Raw genomic sequence first — 19652 nt, 5'->3', positions numbered from 1 at the left:
CGGGCGCCCCCCAGAGTTCAGCGTCCAGGTGCCCCGCACCCCTTGCACCCTGGGTAAAGACGGCCCTGGAGCCAGTTAGACTGACACAAAGTATGTTTCCGCTAGGAACAAACCGTAATGCTACCCATAATGCTACCCGGAGAAGTTAGACTTTGTGTGGAGGGATTGGAGCAGAGCAGATAGCGTGACTACCTAAATCCATGAGCAATCACTGCTCAGACATTTTATAATCTGCAGCAGATAACAAGGATGGTGATGAGGAGCCAGAGGCCAGCTCGTAAATCATTCGGATGGGGTAGAAGAAGGGCCAATAATAGCAGTGGTGGAGTCAGCGAGACGTCTTCCATTTGTTGACCCAGCTTCTTCACCGACTTAATCCTGGCTTTGGTTCAGCAAAGACGGCCTACAACCCATTTCCTTGCTCCCTCCCTAATCCGGACAACTCTCTTTAATCTAGGTTAGAAGCAAATGCAACTACTAATTAAAGAGTCTTCCATGGAGCTGGCACTTGCCAGAGAGTGCTCTTCGTTCTTGAAGACCACAAATTGCTACCATTAACATATTGGCAGATAAGCATCTCCCATGCAAGGAAGAAATTGTGATGCAAGTGCCTGGGGAAAATGCACCTCCTCCTCCTCTTCCTCCTTGTTTTCTTCTACTACTTCTGGGTTTCTGGGATCCGGGGCCGAGAATGTAGAGGTGCCACTTCAATGAAAGAGGAAGTGAGGGATGTCTCGACTTTAGGAAGGGCTATGGTTCTGTGGCGGTGCATCTGCCATGCATGCAGGGCCGGCCCTACGATGAGGTAGAGTGAGACAGTTGCTGAGGTGCAGGCAGTAGCCAGAAATATGAGGGCCATGTTCCCAGCCTGCACACCTGGTCCTTCAGGGGCACTGGGGCACAGTTACTCCATTCAGCGCACTAGGTTGATGAAAGCTACAATAAGGCATCTACATCCCGCGGGATATAAAATCCAAACTCTCTTCTTCTTCTTCCCTGAGCTATTCAAAGCAGCAGAGCCAGTGTGGTGTAGTGGTTAAGAGCGGTAGTCTCGTAATCTGGGGAACCGGGTTCGCATCTCCGCTTCTCCACATGCAGCTGCTGGGTGACCTTGGGCTAGTCACACTTCTCTGAAGTTTCTCAGCCTCACTCACTTTACAGAGTGTTTGTTGTGGGGGAAGAAGGGAAAGGAGATTGTTAGCCACTTTGAGACTCCTTCGGGTAGTGATAAAGTGGGATATCAAATCCAAACTCTTCTTCTTCAGAGATATGAGATGATCAGAGCCCCCCCAAACTTGAAGCATGGGAAGTCCCAACAAAAAAATTATAATTTAGGCAGAATATTTGGCCTATTTGATATGTTTTTGTATAATTTGGAACATTAAATGTGATTTGATTGGATTGTTAAAATGGGAAACTTTTTTTTTTTTTTTTAAAGAGAAGTGCTAGAGCTGAACTCCTGTCAGCTCCGGCTGCAAAAAAAGAAGCCCTGGCTATCGTGAAGATGTCACTAGTACACTTGATGTGAACAGGCAAGAGAACAGAAACCACTGATTTAATTTGTGGGCATGTAGCGTATGAAATGTTCTGATCTGTGCTACACCCCTGCCCCAAGAACACAACGTACAGTATCACTCTTCCAGTTGGTGCTTCTCTCGCTTTATTCTCTCTGTGTGAACATACGGATTGTGTGTGTGTGTAATGTAGATGTGTATCTTCCTATATATATATACAAATGTAAGGCTGTCGTCACACAGCCCCCGTTGGAGGATCTGCAGCACCACGACAATAATTCTGCATTTGCATGAAGTCAGAGTGCAGCCCGGATTGGAGGATCTGTAGAGCCACATGACAATCCTCGATCTGCATGAAATCAGGGTGCCATTTTCCTTTCAGTTCTCTGCCCCCGCTCCCTGCTTCATTCAAATATCTGCTGTTGTTTTAAACCACCCCTTCTCCTCAGTGCCTGCCCTTCTCACTTCCATGGCCACGGCTGTCGTGCAACTTCCTTCTCTTTTGCTCCCCGACTCGCCATGGTTGGATTAGACTGATGATGACACATCTAGTCCAGCATCCTTTTCCCACAGTGGTCAACCAGATATTTATGGGAAGCATGAAAGCCGGACCTGGGTGCAAGAGCACTCTCCCCGCTAGCAGCTACCTCTGGTAGAACATGCCCATTATTACTGTTGCTATTGTTTAGTTTCCGAGCACAATTCAAAGTGTTGGTGCTGACCTTTAAAGCCCTAAACGGCCTCGGTCCTGTATACCTGAAGGAGCGTCTCCACCCCCATCGTTCAGCCCAGACACTGAGATCCAGCGTCGAGGGCCTTCTGGCGGTTCCCTCATTGCGAGAAGTAAGGTTACAGGGAACCAGACAGAGGGCCTTCTCGGTAGTGGCGCCTGCCCTGTGGAACGCCCTCCCAGTAGATGTCAAGGCAATAAACAACTATTTTACTTTTAAAAGACAACTGAAGGCAGCCCTCTTTAGGGAAGTTTTTAATGTCTGATGCTGTACTGTTTTTAATGTTCAGTTGGAAGCCGCCCAGAGTGGCTGGGGAAATCCAGCCAGATGGGCAGGGTATAAATAATAAATTATTATTATTATAGTCATTTAGTCGTGACCGACTCTTCGTGACCCCATGGTCAAATTTGCAAGTAAGGGTTTTGTCAGTCGATCAATTGCTTGCTCATACTGCCCACAATGCAGTAGGATATGGTTCATGCAATCGACGTCCTGAGAACATAAACAAAGCCTATTCTGATAAGGGATGCTTCTCAGTTTACCATTTAAAACTTCTGAAGGAAAGTTTTAGATGGTAGACTGAGAGTTCCATAGTTTAACCATGCGCTGTGTTGAAGAAGTATTTTCTTCTGTCTGTCCTGAATCTTCTAACATTGGATGTCAATAATAATAATAATAATTTATTATTTATACCCTGCCCATCTGGCTGGGTTTCCCCAGCCACTCTGGGCGGCTTCCAAAAGAATATTAAAATACAATAGTCTATTAAACATTAAAAGCTTCCCTAAACAGGGCTGCCTTCAGATGTCTTCTAAAAGTCTGGTAATTGTTTTTCTCTTTGACATCTGGTGGGAGGGCGTTCCACAGGGCGGGCGCCACTACTGAGAAGGCCCTCTGCCTGGTTCCCTGTAACTTCACTTCTCGCAGCGAGGGAACAGCCAGAAGGCCCTCGCGCTGGACCTTATTGTCTGGGCAGAACGATGGGGGTGGAGACACTCCTTCAGGTTTACTGGGCCGAGGCCGTTTATACTGGACCCTACTTTGTTGGCTACCACCCTCTGCTCTCCTCGCTTTTTCCATGCCACGAATCCTTTTTTAAAAGCTGCATGGGGAATCGGGGGCCCTTTTAGAAGCCATTGGACTATCTATACCTCTGTTGTGAACCGCCCTGTGATCTTCGGATGAAGGGCGGCATGCAAATCTAATAAATAAAAATGAAATCCATGGTCATTGGCCATGATGGCTGGAAGGTCTGGCCCTTCCACTTGTCAGAGTGAGGCAGCTGGTGAGAGGTGGGCAGAGTTCTGGGTGCCACCCCAACAGTCTCACATCCCATAAACTAGCCTGCTGCTCTTGTGTGTATTTTCAGGAGAATGCCCCATCGCTAGTATCAAAGGAAGGGTGAGCTACCAGTCTGGGCTGCTTTTGTCCACGGAACTGAAAGAAGCACATTCTTGTTCTTTGCCTTAGATGACAAAATGCCCTGATTCCAATGCCACCTGGTTCCCCATTCCTGCTGCAAAGGGGGGAAAGTGATCATCTGAACCCACCATAAGATCACGGGGAGAAGGCCACAAACTTCTCCATCGCAACTTTTCCATGGAGAGGCATTTATGCAGAGCTGAGCGTCAGGCACTTAACCCGAAGGTGTAACGCAGGCATTCTTTTGCAGAGATAATCTTCCTTTGGAACAGTCTGTAGAGCTGAGAATATAATTTCTGTGGGTGACAAAGTGTTTTCTTTCTCTTCTCCCTCCCCCCCCCCAAAAAAAACCCGCTCTGGAAGGTGTCTGCCACTAAGTACAGTGGGGATCTTTATCATCCGCTGCCTGATTTGTGATTCCAAATGTCCTGGGGAGAAGAGAATTGGAGAGTATCAGAACCTCCCCAGTTTGCCCGAGCTTTCGAGAGATAAAATATAGTGCATTACCCTTCTGTATCACCTAAACCTCTTTTGTTCCCTTTTGAATAGGACGATTAAACAAAGGCCGACTAACCAAATTAAAGTATAAAATGAACGCTGAGATATGGAGACCTTGCCAGCAAGAATGTTAATGAATGAAGTTCACTGAAGCCATGCTGGCTAAGTTTTCAATACTAATAGTTTTATGTGCAATCTTTAGATCGCCGTGGGGTATTTTCCCTCCCTCCCTCACTCTCTCTCTGTTCAGAAGTTTTTAAAAGTCTAAAAGTGGATGCATTTCCGTGCCTGCAGAATGAAGCAGATAATGTTCTGAATAACGTCTCTCTCTCTCTCTCTCTTAACAAATGGTGTCAGTCACTCTCTCTCTCTTTAGGAAACAATCTTGATTTAATGCAATTGTGGGGGTAGGGAGCCTAGGGTCTGTTTGCCATCTTCAAGGCATGAAGCAACTGTGGAGCCATGTGCTCAGCAAATCAGATGTCGTAAAGTGCAGCCTGGCAGATTGCTAGCCAGATGGGTGCGAGGTGGAGCCTTCAAAAGACCATCACAATTCTTCACTCGGCTCTCGGCATCCAATATTTCCTTGATTAGTAGTATCTATAACCTGTTCCTCTGCCCACAAGCTCTCACGGCAGCACACAACTCGTTAAAATGCAGCCACCACCTTGGACGGCTTTAGAATTAGACAAATTTTTGGAGGAGAAAACTTTTAATGGTTACTAGTCATGATGGGCCTGTTGTTTTTGTCCATGGAATTTTCTTGGCAGGGATACTGGAGTGGCTTGCCGGTTCCTGCTCCAGGTGGATCACATTTAGTCAAAACTCTCCACTATGACCTGTCCGTCTTGGGTGGCCCTGCATGGCATAGCTCATAGCTTCTCTAAGTTATTTAAGCCCCTTCGCCACGACAAGGCAGTGATCCATGAAGGAGAACCTTGCCGACAAAGGTCCGTATAGTTCAAGCTATGGTTTTCCCAGTAGTGATGTATGGAAGTGATGTATGGTCCAAGACTTTGGCCACCTCATGAGAAGAGAAGACTCCCTGGAAAAGACCCTGATGTTGGGAAGGATGGAGGGCACAAGGAGAAGGGGACGACAGAGGATGAGATGGTTGGATAGTGTTCTCGAAGATACCAGCATGAGTTTGATCAAACTGCAGGAGGCAGTGGAAGACAGGAGTGCCTGGCGTGCTCTGGTCCATGGGGTCACGAAGAGTCAGACACAACTAAACAACAACATAGCCAAGGAAGGGGAGAGGAGAAATTGGCTGTGACATGTTGAGAGGTCTATCCCCACCCTGATAAAAGCATTAGGTGCTTGAATCTCAAGAAGACGAAGGCTCTTTGGGTGGGTGGTTCTCGTGCTCAGGAAATAGGCAAGTTACCTACTCTGGATGGGGTTGCACTCCCTCTGAAGGAGCAAGTGCGTAGCTCGAGGATATTCCTGGAGATACCCTGGCCAATAGAGGCCCAAGTGTCCTCTGTGGCTACGAGTGCTTTTGACCAGCTGCATCTGGTTCAACAATTATGGCAGTTCGTTCCTGGGCAAGGTTAGGTTGACCACTGTAGTCCATGCGCTGGTAACCTTGAGGCTGGATTACTGTAATGTGCTCCACATGGGGCTGCCCTTGGGTGTGATTCGGAAGCTCCAGATGGTTGCTGATGGAGGCATCTGGTCAAAAATGTGTGACACCAATTTTTTAAAATTAGGAATTGTAGGTGCTGAAATTCCAAGGGAGCAGAAAAGACTTTTTATGTATGGAACGACAGCAGCACAGATATTGTCAGCCCAGAGATGGAAGGAAGACAAAGTCCCTACCAGAGAAGAATGGCAAATCAAGTTGGTGGACTATGCTGAAATGGCAAAACTGACCAGAAACCCAGGAACCAGAAAGACCAAAACTTTAATAAGGAATGGGGGAAATTAATAATTTACCTTAAAGACCACTGTAAGCGGTTGAAAACATTAGCAGGACTGCAATAACATTTGTAATGTAATGAGAAATATGGACATAGCGGAGTTAGAAAAAACATGAATTATTGAAAAAAGATGCAGTAGAGAAAGGTTTAATAACAGAATCTATGGAGGGGAAGGTGGGAAGTCCAGAGGTTAGGAGGAATCTTTTAACTGTGGGTATGTTGTGGTGGGATTATAATTTTAAATATGTATAACAAAAAATATTTTTTTAAAAAGAAAATGTGTGATGCCATTGTTAAAACAGCTGCCCACGTCCTACCGAGACGGTTCGAGGTTCCTGATTTAATTTACAAAGCCCTGAAGAACTTAGGTCCAGGGTATTTTAGGGATCGCCTGAACCCTTATATCCCAGCTTGATCACTGAGATTACGTGCAGGAACATCACTGGTCATTTCCCAAGTTGGAAAGGCTCATTTGACAACAAGAAGAATCCGAGTCTTTAGTGTCATCAGCCCAGTCCTATGGACTACTCTGCCAACACAGATTCAGCAGGTGCCTTCTGCACTAACTTTCAAACAGCTGCTGAAATTTGTTCTAGTCCGCCAGGCCTGTACAGGCAATTAAGAAGACATGCTCCAAACAATGGTTAACCTGCATTTAACTTTTTATGGCTTTTATTGTATGGTTTTGTTTCACTGCTGTAAACCACTGATAGTATAGTGGCATACAAATAATACCGCTCAGTGTAACTTTCCTGCTAAACGTAATAAATGAATATATTTGCAAACGTTGCCACAACCATCTGTCCCCTCCCCAATGTTTGCTTGTGTCCAACGGAGGTGAAATTTTGCGTCTGAATGGAATCCCCCCCCCCCGAATTTACAGGTGTTGCCCCTGTGCATCTACTATTAGGGCCCTTGCACTCATCTGAGTTTGTTCTGCCAACCTAGCAGTTTGAAAGCATGCCAGTGCAAGTAGATAAAGAGGTACTGCTGTGGCGGGAAGGTAAACGGCATTTCCATGCGCTCTGGCTTCCGTCACGGTGTCCCGTTGCACCAGAAGCGGTTTAGTCATGCTGGCCACATGACCCAGAAAGCTGTCTGTGGACAAATGCCGGCTCCCTTGGCCTGAAAGCGAGATGAGCGCCCAAACCCCATAGTTGCCTTTGACTGGACTTAACCATCCAGGGGTCCTTTACCATTTTACTTTTTCTTTTCCCCATGAGTTTAAACCCTCTGCGCCATTTTGGAGCCATACATTTTTTGAAATTTCTCCTTGGGCTGTATGCAAAGGTTCCCTTCCTCCAATGGGAGGGACTTTTTCCAAAGAAAGGAATCCCTCCATCAGAAAAAGCGGACCTACAGACCCAAAATCTGCACCTGGTCTCTAACGACTGGGGCTATCCAGTCCTCGACTCTACCCAGTTTTAGTGGCAGCCACAACACTTGAAGCAACAAGAAGCGATGGTAATGGAGTCTGCCAACCAAAGTGGGATTTATTTACTTTTCATGGTGGAGCTGGACCAGTGCCAAGTGATATTGGATGCACCAAGATTCCCGACCCAGAGAGAAGCTAGATTCTTATAGAAAAACAACTCAGTTAAGTTATAAACATTCCCTTTTAAGTTTCCTTAAATGCAATGCAGGAGGTAGGATTCACATTTTTTACAATAGTTTATTTACCTCTTCAAGAAATGCAGTGAGATGTCCAGTAACGTTTACAAGTTTTATGGCAACCTTAGTTTTTCTGCTCTCTGACAATGGACACAGATAACATACACCTCATGAACACTCTGCATTTGCCTTTAAAAAAAATAATGATCAATGTAAAAAGGCTCACAAAACAACTACATCTCCAAAGGAGGAAAAGTTGTGGCTGCAGTGCTGACTTAAGCAAATATGAATGCGGTCAAGCCTGATGACTTACACAACAATCTGGAAATAGGGAGGTGATCCCAGCTCAAAATTCTTTTGGTACTATTAAATTTGGTAAACTCTCCTTTTGTACAGCTGGTGAACTTTGTGGCATTTGGGCTTTATATACAGGAAACTGGCAGACCGTATCTGAAAACTGCAGGTGTCAACTTTTTTAAAGAGAGATGTGCTAATATGTCAGAGCTTGGGCAGCAGATGCCATTCAGAGAGAAGCAGCACGCTGAAGGCCTCACGCACAGTGGATCCGCCACAGCATGTGGCATTCAGCTTTCTGGGTTGGAGAGGAAGCTGAGAGGTTGGTGGAACAACCTCCTGGCATTGCAGGGCTGTGGGCAGATGGTTGGTAACAACTGTACACTCTGATCTCTCTCTCTCAACCCACTGAGGGCAACCGTATAATAATTGCAGATATAGAAGGTGAAGGAAGTTGAGATAAGTAGTGGAAGGTCTTCACCCAGAGGCACATTTCAAGCCATGCCTGTGGTTGGTGACCCCTGATTTATTCTGGAAAATGAGGACCTGCACAATGACACGTAAAGTTGGCTGGAAGAAGACCGGTCTTCCCCTGGGAAGCGTTGAAGGGAAAAGAGATGGACCTCCACAGATCCTCAGCTTCTTCTTTACCCTAAACCGTATCTTCTGCATGCACCATTCCGTTCTTTCGCACCTCACTCTTTTGAACTGCGGTGGAGCTTTTGCATGGCATTTACCCATTGCAAATGTTGCATGTGTGCTTAAATGACCGTGTTTCCCAGAATATACAAGGAAGTGTTAGGCCCTGTCCTTTCGCAAGCATTGGCTCCAAGGTCACTGAAAGCATGCAGTCACCACTCAGAATTGTCAACACTGTGCATGCATTCTGCTGTTTAAAACCAATGGTCATTCTCACATCTGCAAGTGTCTTCAGGTATGGGAATAACCCAGAAGGTTGCATCTTTAAAGCATACCTTGAGAAGCAGCACTGAAAAGTAGGCGCATCTGGGTAATCATTTTCTAAGCTCCTCCCCACACTCCATCAGTATATTATTGGGGAATTCTAGAAAATGCTACGCTGTACCTTAAAAATAATGTAAACCGTCCTGCTGCAATCTTTGAAAATAACAGAACCTCCAGAGGATCTGCCTGAGGAAAAATCTGTTTATGCAAATAACTTGGACACGCCTGTGAAATGTGCAAGCGACAAAGAGGGCAGAATGGGAGGGAGGAGGGGGCAAGAGTCTATATCACATTATTAGAGGCTCAAGGAGCGCAAAAACACACAAACACAAAAGAAGGAAGTTGGCCACCATAGAAACTTTCCCGTCTTTTAAAAAAATAGAAGTTATTTCACAAAAAGCTCAAGCATGTTTATTAAGGTTAGGTCTTAAAAATCAAGGAGGGGCAGGAGGAGGAGGAGCGAGAAGAAAAGAGGTTTCATATATTCTTGTCAGAAAAATATTTACCAGGAAGCTACCCCACCCTGTGTCTTTAATGATTATCTGGCTACGCGGAAGAGAGAGCTGCGGGAAAATCATTTGAGTGGCTCCCAAGGGACAGCCGCCCACATTTGGGAAGACTGTCCTGTTTCTGAAAGGACAGAACTCTGAAGAGGTGGAGGGGAAGCAGCTGGAAGAAGGGCAGCAATATGTACAAGTGTCAGCAAAGCCGTGGTCGATCAACACAGCTCTCTTTGGCCATAGACTCTCTTGGCTCTTCAGCCGGTGAGTTCGTGGCAGAGAATTCCTGATCTAGGCCAACACCGTTTGACGAAGGAGCATCAGGGAGGGAAGGGCAAGCAGCCAGCTCAGGGCGGACAGTGTGCATTTGTCCCCGATTCTCTCAAGAATCACACATCCTCAAAACTTGATGGCGACGAAAGGAGTCAGGGCTGAAGTGCTGCAGCGACAGTCTGACCGGTCTCCCCGGTGGCTTCAGTGTGCTCTGTGTTTCCCCTTCTTGTGTTTTTTATCTTTCTTTTTGCTGGCACACCTGGAGCAGAACCACTGCATTTCTTCCGGGGGAGCAGCCGTGATTCCGACGCAAAGCCTGTGGTTTGGAGAACACAAGAGGCAAATGTAAGAAAATGAATGAGGGTTCCCAATAAGTGAAACACCAGCTGTCGTTTTTAACTAGGGCTGCAAGCTCTACTCTTTTGCAATTAATCCTAGAATGGAAGAGTTGGACGGGACTCTTAGGGTCATCTACTGTAGTCCAAACCCTTGCAATGAAGGAACTGACAGAAGCTTGTTTTGCAGATCTGACCCAGTTATATTGTGGGAAGGGACCCTCTCACTAATCTAAAACGGGGGTCAGACAAATTAAATCACAGATAATCAAAAACCCAATGACATAAATAACTCCTGTTATTTTAAACCTCTGGGCACTGCATTATGCATTATTTTGCTTATGATAAAGGGATGATATCTGGGTTCCATAATAACCATCTTAATTTCTCACATACACCTAATAACTCATGAACTATTATTCCTTTTCCTTTTAAACCCTTCTTGGCTATGAATAAAGTAAGATACTGAATAGGTAAAATTAAGGTCAGCCCAAGTTACTCCCTTATAAAAAAAAGTTATTTAAATGGCACGGTGTCACTGTATTAATGCGTTAAATTTATGGCACCTGGTTTGAATTGTAGTTTATGAGTAGTTTTGTAGTTGTCCTTTATAACAACTATGCTATATTCAAAATGTGTGCCTGCAAGTAAATAATGTAATTTTCTTTAGGACATTATATTTTGGCCATTCAGACCCCAAATTCATTGGTTGTGCTGTGCTGCACTTACAGTGGTGCCTCGCAAGATGAAAAACTCACTAGCCGAAAGGGTTTTTCGGTTTTGCGTTGCTTCGCTAGATGAATTTCCCTATGGGCTTGCTTCGCAAGACGAAAACGTCTTGCGCTTTTTTTTTAAAGCCGCTTGAAGAGGCGCAGTTGCGACGGACCGTGCTTCGCAGGACGAAAAACATTGCAAGACGAAAAGACTCACGGAACGAATTATTTTCGTCTTGCGAGGCACCACTGTACCTCTCTCCCCTCAACCCACTCCCCGGAATTCACTTGAACTCCTTTAAAAATCCCACCCACTTTGGAGCAGCTGATACTCTTATTTTAAGATGATGCAGGTTAGTGAAAAAAACATTTCAGGTTTCTTTTGTACCCTTTGTGCGGATCAGTTATAACTCCAAATGCACAAGATGATTAAGAATATCAGTTAACTGATCCAGCCCCCCAACTTGTGGAGCGGGTCTAATTTTGCGGCTGGAAAAAAAAACTCGTTAAGATTTGGCTAAGCGTAGAATTAAGTTCAGATAGCTTCATATCCCGACTTCAGTCCCGTGTGAAGGGAGTTCAGTACTGCACATAGGGCAAGCAGCCAGCACACAACTCTCGTCTTTGTCACTGCTGACAATCTGGTCTCTTTAAAAGTCAACCAGCAGTTGGTTGGGACGTTGGAGCCATCACACTGTTGGCCTCTGCTGCCTCAGGAATGGCCGGATTCAAAAGCAGGTGAAAATATTGCCTGCTTCATATAAGGCATGGAAGATTGTAAAAGAGAGAGGTAGCCAAGGACAGATAAAAGCTATTCTCCGGCTTGACTTTAAGTGGCAGGCACTCACCAGTGGTACCAATCGTCACAGTCGTCGCAGCCTATCATCGCACTGCCGTCATCTGGCTTCTCGCAGCCGGGACAGATCCAGATCTTGTTCCCCCATTCGTCTCGGATCTGGGATAAAAAGGCAGGGGAAAGTTGATGGCTTAGGGGTGTGTGTGTGTTTTTAAAGGCACTTCATGCAGCCAATTACTTCCCAAAGCGATTCAATAGAGAGAAGATTATGTGCCACCACACTCTATTTACACAGACTCAATTTATGAATGTGCGCGCGCGCGCGCACACACACACACTATAAACTGTTTCTATATATACATATGCCTGTTGTTTTTGACCATGGGATTTTCTTGGCAGGGATACTGGAGTGGCTTGCCGGTTCCTGCTCCAGATTGAGGTCACAAGGAGAAGGGGATGACAGAGGACGAGATGGTTGGACAGCGTTTTCGAAACTACCAACGTGAGTTTGACCAAACTGTGGGAGGCAGTGGAAGACAGGAGTGCCTGGCGTGCTCTGGTCCATGGGGTCACAAAGAGTCGGACACAACTAAACAACTAAACAACAATATATACATATACATAACGGTTTTGCACTTCCACATGACTCAGGAAGCTGATATTTGGTACCCATGCAGACCTCCTGAATACTAGAAAGTACCCCAAAATAGTTGCAGTATTTCCATGTCACTTCCAGGAAGGTAGAAACCCAGTGCACACATAGCCCAAGATATCCTGATTATTAGAAGTCTAAAAACGGGACTTTCACTTCCCAAATCTTATGGTAGAAACTTGTGACGTGCCATTTTATCTCATTATCCAGGCCAGCAGAGACTGCTAAGCTGACCACGAGATGTAATGAATGCGGTGCAGGGGGACATTGCTTTTTCGCACACAAGAAAGAGAAAGAAGGTCTTGGTGGAGGATCTTCTGTAAGTCAGAGAGCGGCTCTTCTTTACCCATAAAAGATCACGACCCATATATGCCCGCATCTCGCATCTCTGCCTGCGTGTTGATATGTGTGCAAAGTATTTCTGACTTGTGGGTGGGGTAGAGGCACCACTAACTGTTTTGGGGTATACCTTTGATATTTGCTTGCCGCAGTGAATGAAAAAAAAAATCTCCATTCGTTTATTCCAGTGGTTCAAGCGCTGCACAAACTGCAGAAGACAATCTTGATGACGTGTCCCTAATATATACAGTCTGGGGTGCAGGTATTGCTGTGTTATTACTTATTAGCCAAACTCTTCCAGCTCAACTAACTGATAAGATCAAGGGTATAAAAATTGTTACTGAGTAACTTTCCATTCCTTTGACATTTGTGCCATGGCTCCGTTTACTGAAGGGTAAATGGAAAAAAGAGAGAGAGAGAGAGAGAGAGAGAAAGAGAGAGACATAGAAGGTTTACAGCATTCAGAAACAGGCTGGTGGAATCTGCCTATTCCATTCAATATGGAAGCATATTCAGAATATGACAAAATAACGTTTCCAGCCATGCCGTACATTGCAGCTGTCTCCATAGCAAGCTGCTTCGGGTAATTTCTATAGCATGTGTAATTTCTATAGCATGTACAACGAGCTTCTCGTGTCATCACTCTTTAAAAGTTTGTTTTTACAAAATAAATAAAATAAATAAAGCTCTATAAAGATAAATCTGATAAATGAAATTATAGGGTAAGTTTACAAAACAGTTGACAAAGCAAGTATTAACTGAATAAATATCTGATAGAAATCATGAAATTCGCCCCTTTTTAGACTTAGATGACTTCATGACTTATGTGAAAAGCTTCACGGGCGAGAAAGGATACAGATAATTATGAACACACGCAGAGATCTGTGTCGTCCTTTTTGCTACACAGCCAACCCTTCCTCGCGGCTGCTTTATTTTATAACTTGGGGGGGTTAAAATGCTTCTATGGATGCAAATGCAAAAGGTGTTGAGTGCTCTCACTGGAAAAAGAAAGCCCCACGGCTTGGGTCTCTGAGTGCTGGACTAGGGGCTGGGGAGACACGAATTTAAATCCACACTCCTCCACAAAGATTGATGGGTGACCTTGGGCTAGCTGCTCACCTCTCACCCTACCCCCGAACCGCAGAGTTGCTGTGGAAGTAAAAAGGGGGCAGAATCGAGTGGGCTGTCTCAAGTTCCTTAGAGGAAAGGCAGGATGTAAACGTAAGAACAGGAAGCGCCCAGTATGTCTGCCTTAGGTCTGTACCAGGAAGCTTTTATTGTCCGATGTGTTGTTGTTGTTAACAGTCTGCTGGAAGCCACCCAGTTGGATGGGCGAGGTACAAGTAATAAATTATTCTTATTCTACGTCTGGTCAGTGCCCAGATGGGAGACCCCAATGCACGACACCTTGGGCTCCACGATGGAAAGGAGGAAAGACATAAAATAAAACGAACGACTGAATGACTGAATGAATGAACCCTTGCATGAAATCAAGTTGCCTTATATACTGAAGTAGGCCACTGGTCATTCTAGTGCAGCGATGGAATGCCTCCAAGTCCCATCAGCCCTAGCTAGCATGCCTAATGATCAGAGGATGGTGAGAGTTGTAGGTCCATAGATTCCCCATCCGTGATCTAGCCCGATATTGTTTCCTCCAACTGGAACGGCATAATACCTTTCTTCTCCTTCTTCCTCAGAGCCTTTTACCTGGGATTGTGCAGCCTCTACGTTCAGCCTATGGTCCCTCCTCAACCATTATCCATCTTAAGGAACTTTGATTGTATGGAATGGGTACCTACGATGAGTTTTCTCAAAGGCAAAAGGTCCCGTGGTGAAGAATATTACTGTACGTTTACTGGATCACGTGCAGAAATTACACTGCAGTTTGCTAGCGAAGGAGGAAAGCCTCACATGCTGGAAAGCATAAAACTGCAGGCGCAGAATGACTGTAGTCCACAGGAGTGCCGGGGAAGTGTCTAACCTGCTTGGCCAGTTGTGTTACGGAAACACTGGGTAAAATGGGCCTTTCTGGCCAAAGGCAAACAAGGATCAATTACAAGCAACTGATTTGCAAGGTTTTCCTTCCTGCTTCACAGACTGAGAAGGCTTAGAAAGTGGGCCTTGAGTCCCTCTACCGTAGTTCTCACCCACGGAGATGGTGGCTTTGTGATTAAGATGTGAACCGGAGCTAAATCCCTATCTCAGACTTCCTTGTTTGGCTACAAGATCAGTAACTCCGCCTGTGGTTCAGTTGTTCACCTGTGACATGGGGAGGGAACTTCCTTTCTCTTTCAAACTCCTATTTTCTATTTCCTTTCTCTCTGAATCTCCTTGCCTAGACCTCATTTTGAGGTCTGATATTTTCTGAGCCAGATTTATATGGCACCCAGCAAAAAGAGCTGTGGCCGTTTGCTAAAACCTCATGAAATCCTAAAAGTCACGCATTTCATTTTATGGATTGCTTAGTCTTTAGTATTTCTGCTGTGTGTGTTGTGTGTTTAAGTGTTGTGTTTATGTGTTTCTAAGTTGGAACCAGAGCAGGTTAGCTGCACTTAAGTCCTACTGAAACCAATGTGAAAAGTTATTCATAACTAACATATCTTCAATGGGTGCAACTAGCTTGCCCTGGCTCTAATCCTGAGTGTATAACCCGGAGGGCTAAACATTTGTTCTTAAACACATCACAGCAATTATGTTTACATGTGAAATGTGAATATTACGCAAACACAGGCAGTCAATCAGGACTCCCAGCACAAGCCTACTCTGTTTAGAGCTATAGATCTGCTTTTCACCCTTTATGTGCTTATTATGAGAAATGCCAATGATTGCTGCAAAAAGAGAGTGAGAGAGTATGGTGCTACAAGCTGGAAATGCAGGGATCTGAATTCTCTTACAGGTACTTAAAAGAGCAAAGTAATAAAAAATGAGATCCCACAAGCCTTGCGTTACTTAAAAGTTCATAACTATGAAAAGGATTTCACAATCAAACAGGTGCTTTAATATTTTGGGCATATAAATCTCCATCCTCTGTCATACAGTTGTGTACTTTTCCTTGTTTATATCTGCTCTACCCATTCAGTTTTAAATGACACACACATGTAGGTTTATACACGAGGATGCATACAGACATCTGATAAATGTCCAAATCTGTGAATGATACTATCTGCTATGAATTCTTAAGGTTTTTAAGGAGGACAGTGCCAAGTGCCCAAAACCTGTATATTCACTGGTTATTTCAAGGCCAATGAAGTGCCTCTGGTATATAAGCAGATTTAATTTCTGCCATAACTGTCACTGACTGAAGGGCAGGTGTAAATGCTAAAAACAAGGTGGAAAAATAAATAAATCTGGTTTGGTTAATATGGTGAATCTATCATGGCAAACGCTGGACTTCCACCTGAATAAGGCTGAAATCTGGTTATTGGCCAAAGGTGCTTGGTCAGCCTTCAGATTTATCAGTAAACATCAGCAATGCATATCTCATGTACTGTAGTTTGTTTTGGACATTTACCAATAGGCCTCAGTAAAGTTTCCTGTTTCACAATAAACATTCACAATAAACATTCTTGTTGACTCTTTGTTGCTGCCGTCCTTAAGCAAAGATTACTACCATCTTTTTAATGTACATAAAATTCTTTTATTCAGAAGGCGATACAGGCTATTGCTTAACACTCAAAAGCCAAATAAAGTGGGATAAAGAGTGTATCCCTTCTAAAGCCCAGGAAGTGCTTCAAAGCAAAATAGCACTTTAGGTTTTATTCACAAGGTTACAAACATGAAGACAAGGATGTTTAATAAACTTGGCATAAATCGTTTTGAAGGAGGTCACCAAAGTCTGAACACGTAGGTCTCATAACAAATAAGTTAAACTTAGCATGGGCTATTTGAGTTCAGTTTGCTATAAAAATTAATAGCTCTTAAGTCTCATTCCCACAACTATTTATGTGATATTGAAATGATTTGCTGGAAACAGGTGGACTTATGGACATGCTATCAAAGAGTCCCCCAACTGGAATAATAATAATAATAATAATAATAATAATAATAATAATAATAATAATAATAATAATAATAATATTCTTATAGCACCCTATACCTGTAAATCTCAGGACAGCCCACAGCATAACATTATAATATAAACAGCACAAAATACATTAAAAAACAACAAAGAGAAACCAAAAATCCCTCCCATGTTTTGTTAGCCCCAAAATGGAAAATGAGTGAGGTCCCAACTAAAGAAGAATGGCAACTTAAACTGATGGAATATGCTCAGCTTGCGGACCTAACGTATTGAATAAGAGAACAAGAAGAACATACGTTTAAAGAAGGTTGGAAAAAATATTTATTGAATATACCGGGGGGGGGGGGGAATAATTGTGTACACTCGAAAACATTGGTGGCATTCGGATAAATTCAACAGTGTAAATAAGTTTTGATGGATGTGATAATGGAATACTGAATGGTTTAGCATATGTAAAATATGCGGTGATTTATGCTATGCAAAATGAACCATGGAAAGAGAAGAAGGGAAGTCACTGATATTTTAAGGTTATTTAAATGAATACTCTAAATTGTAAAACAGAAAATTTAATAAAAATTATATGTGTGTGCGTGTATATATACACACACATATATACACATACACACACACACACACACATGTATACACACACACACACACACACACACACACACGTGTGTATTTATATGTGTGTGTGAACATATATATATATATATATATATATATATATATATATATATATATGGCACCGGATGTCAATCAACCAAAGGCCTGGTTGAAGAGGAACATTTTCGCTAGGCTCCTAAAGGTGTTTAATGAAGGCGCCTGGTCAGCCTCCCTGGGGAGAGCATTTCGCAAGAGGGAAATCGACACACATTTTGTACTGAAAAGCATCCATGTACATACCACGTAATTACTGACAGTCTCCGTCACCACACTCCTAACGGGACCCTTGGAGCCTCCCACAGCAGGCATTGCAGGAGACGGTGGTGGAATCGCAGCTGGGGAAATGATAGCAGGAGGCATAGGAAGAACCACGGGAGGAGGAGGCGGCGTCACGTGAACAGGAGCTGGTGCCGGGGATGGTGGAGGCGGTGGCGTCTTGGGCCGAGCCATGACCGATGGTTTAGCCTCCGGTGCCGACACCACTTTGCTGATGACGCTGTTGGACAAAAGGGGGGAAAAGAACAGATGTAACAGTGCACTACGATGATGCCCAGAAAAAAAACAGAGGAAAACCTGCCACAGATTTTTATCAAGGCGAGATAGCCCTTGAATAGTTTTCCTTCCCATTCATGAACCATATAGTGCTAAAACCAAATTTTGAAAATTTGCTTGCTTAAATCTTGCTGATTTTTAAAACTGCATTTTATTGCTTTTTCACACTGCTTTGAGGGTCTTTATGAATGGAAAAGCTGCTCCTAAAACAGGGGACCAGGCTGGAGAACTCACTCTTTGTGCTCTATATCAAAATGTCCCAAAAGTCACATGATAAAGAAAATTTGAAAAATCTGCATTATGGCTTTCATCAGATTACTATGAAAGCAGCCATATCTGTTTAGGATCAAAAATGTATATATGCAATATATAATCAGCACCCAGATATTAATTGCTGCCTTTGCTAGAATCCATCACAGGGTGTTGTTATGGTAAATGCATGCTAGAAATAAAGCACTGCGCTGGCAAAGGATTGAGGCAATCAATATTTATTTATAGACAACTGTTTCCTACACAGCAACAGGCAGACAAGTTATCAAATGGAAGAGAAAACCACAACTGATGAGGGAGAGGAGAGAACCCACAAGATTAGTCTAGGGTGGAGCTTACAGAACAAATGGACAAAGGCCATATCAAAAGATTACAACTGAACAGTCAACTTGTTTAGCTGATCAGAATGAGCTTATGTCAAGAACCCAATCCTGTTTCGATTCCGAAAGCTTAGCTAGCAGGGCAACGATGCTGATTTTGCAACGTTTGCCTATGAACGGAAAGAAAAAGATCCCAAGCATGAACTGAAGGAAGACAGGAAGCAGATTGGAGGTGCCATTTCACATACAAACCAGCATTTCCAGTCAACATGGGTTGCCCAAAGGACAAATAAATAACAGATTATTTCCAGCTAAATTGGATTAATGGGCCTAAATCATGCCTATCAATGTCAATGGGTCTAATAGCATTTGATACATCCCAATATCAATAAATACTACTAGTAGTAGTAGCTGTGCATTAAAATAGCAGAGGAGATGCTGAACTAACTCAACTTTGGATTTTCAATACGACTCAAAATCCCAATTTTGTTTTGCGAGGAAGTAAACAGAACAATGCCTACCAACACACATGGGATATTTTCATTAAAAGGGGATAAGCGATCCTTTAATGACACAACTAACTCTTGCTGACAACACTACACTGCAGCTATTCTGTGCGGCTTAAAGTACAGTGGGGCTAAAAGCTTCAGCCATAGACCTACATCCAGGGGGAAAAATAAATTATTTATTAAATTTGAATACCGCCCTTCATATGAAGACCACAGGGTGGGTCACAGCATAAAAATTCAAAATGAGAACACGAAATGTATAATAAAACAAGAACAAACCAATCGCCCCCTACCCACAAACATATGGGTAAAAACAAAAGGCCTGGTTTTAGAGAAATGTTTTTGCCTGTTATCTAAAGATGGTTGCCCCGCTCTGGCATTTGCAGACATATCTTCCCACCACAAAAAGTTATGGTTATGCTGCTGTCAAGTTTTGGAAGCAGAAGGCATTTTGTGCTCCCCGCTGCCCTGCTGAAACAGCAGCAGCAACAAACACAAGTGCTCTGCAAATTCTAGGCTGAGGAGGAAGAGAGACATTCACAGGTATGAACAATTCCAGAATAAGCAAAGGGAAAGAGGAGGACTTTTCTCAATGTGGAACGCCTTCTCCAAAAAAGCGCCAACGGAGGCCACCATCTTTGGTAGACAAGACAGCATGACTCCCTTTGGGTGGGGGGAAGTGGAGATTCCAAGCTGTATTCTTATTAAGAGTGTGTGAGAGCGTCAGCGTTGGTTGCTATGATGTGCCTAA

The 19652-nt window shown here is 43.8% G+C and overlaps 1 protein-coding gene across 2 annotated transcripts in view; it reads right to left on the bottom strand.

The window, feature by feature from the left end:
- Window positions 1-7739: 7739 nt before the first annotated feature.
- TAF3 (TATA-box binding protein associated factor 3) overlaps window positions 7740-19652 on the bottom strand; it is a 140492-nt gene continuing 128579 nt past the window's right edge. For both annotated transcript variants that reach the window (XM_083461070.1, XM_083461071.1), the window contains exons 5-7: window positions 17491-17746; window positions 11625-11731; window positions 7740-10044 (exon numbers count right to left, since the gene is read on the bottom strand). In XM_083461070.1, coding sequence (XP_083317196.1) covers window positions 9930-10044; window positions 11625-11731; window positions 17491-17746 — 478 coding nt within the window. In that variant the 3' untranslated portion in view covers window positions 7740-9929. The remainder of the gene's footprint in view (window positions 10045-11624; window positions 11732-17490; window positions 17747-19652) is intronic.

The sequence above is a fragment of the Podarcis liolepis genome, assembly GCF_965112155.1.
Source record: "Podarcis liolepis genome assembly, chromosome: 10".
NCBI classification, from domain to species: Eukaryota; Metazoa; Chordata; class Lepidosauria; order Squamata; family Lacertidae; genus Podarcis; species Podarcis liolepis.
The sequence above is the reverse complement of the archived record's forward strand: the minus strand, read 5'-3'. Positions and strand labels throughout refer to the sequence as shown.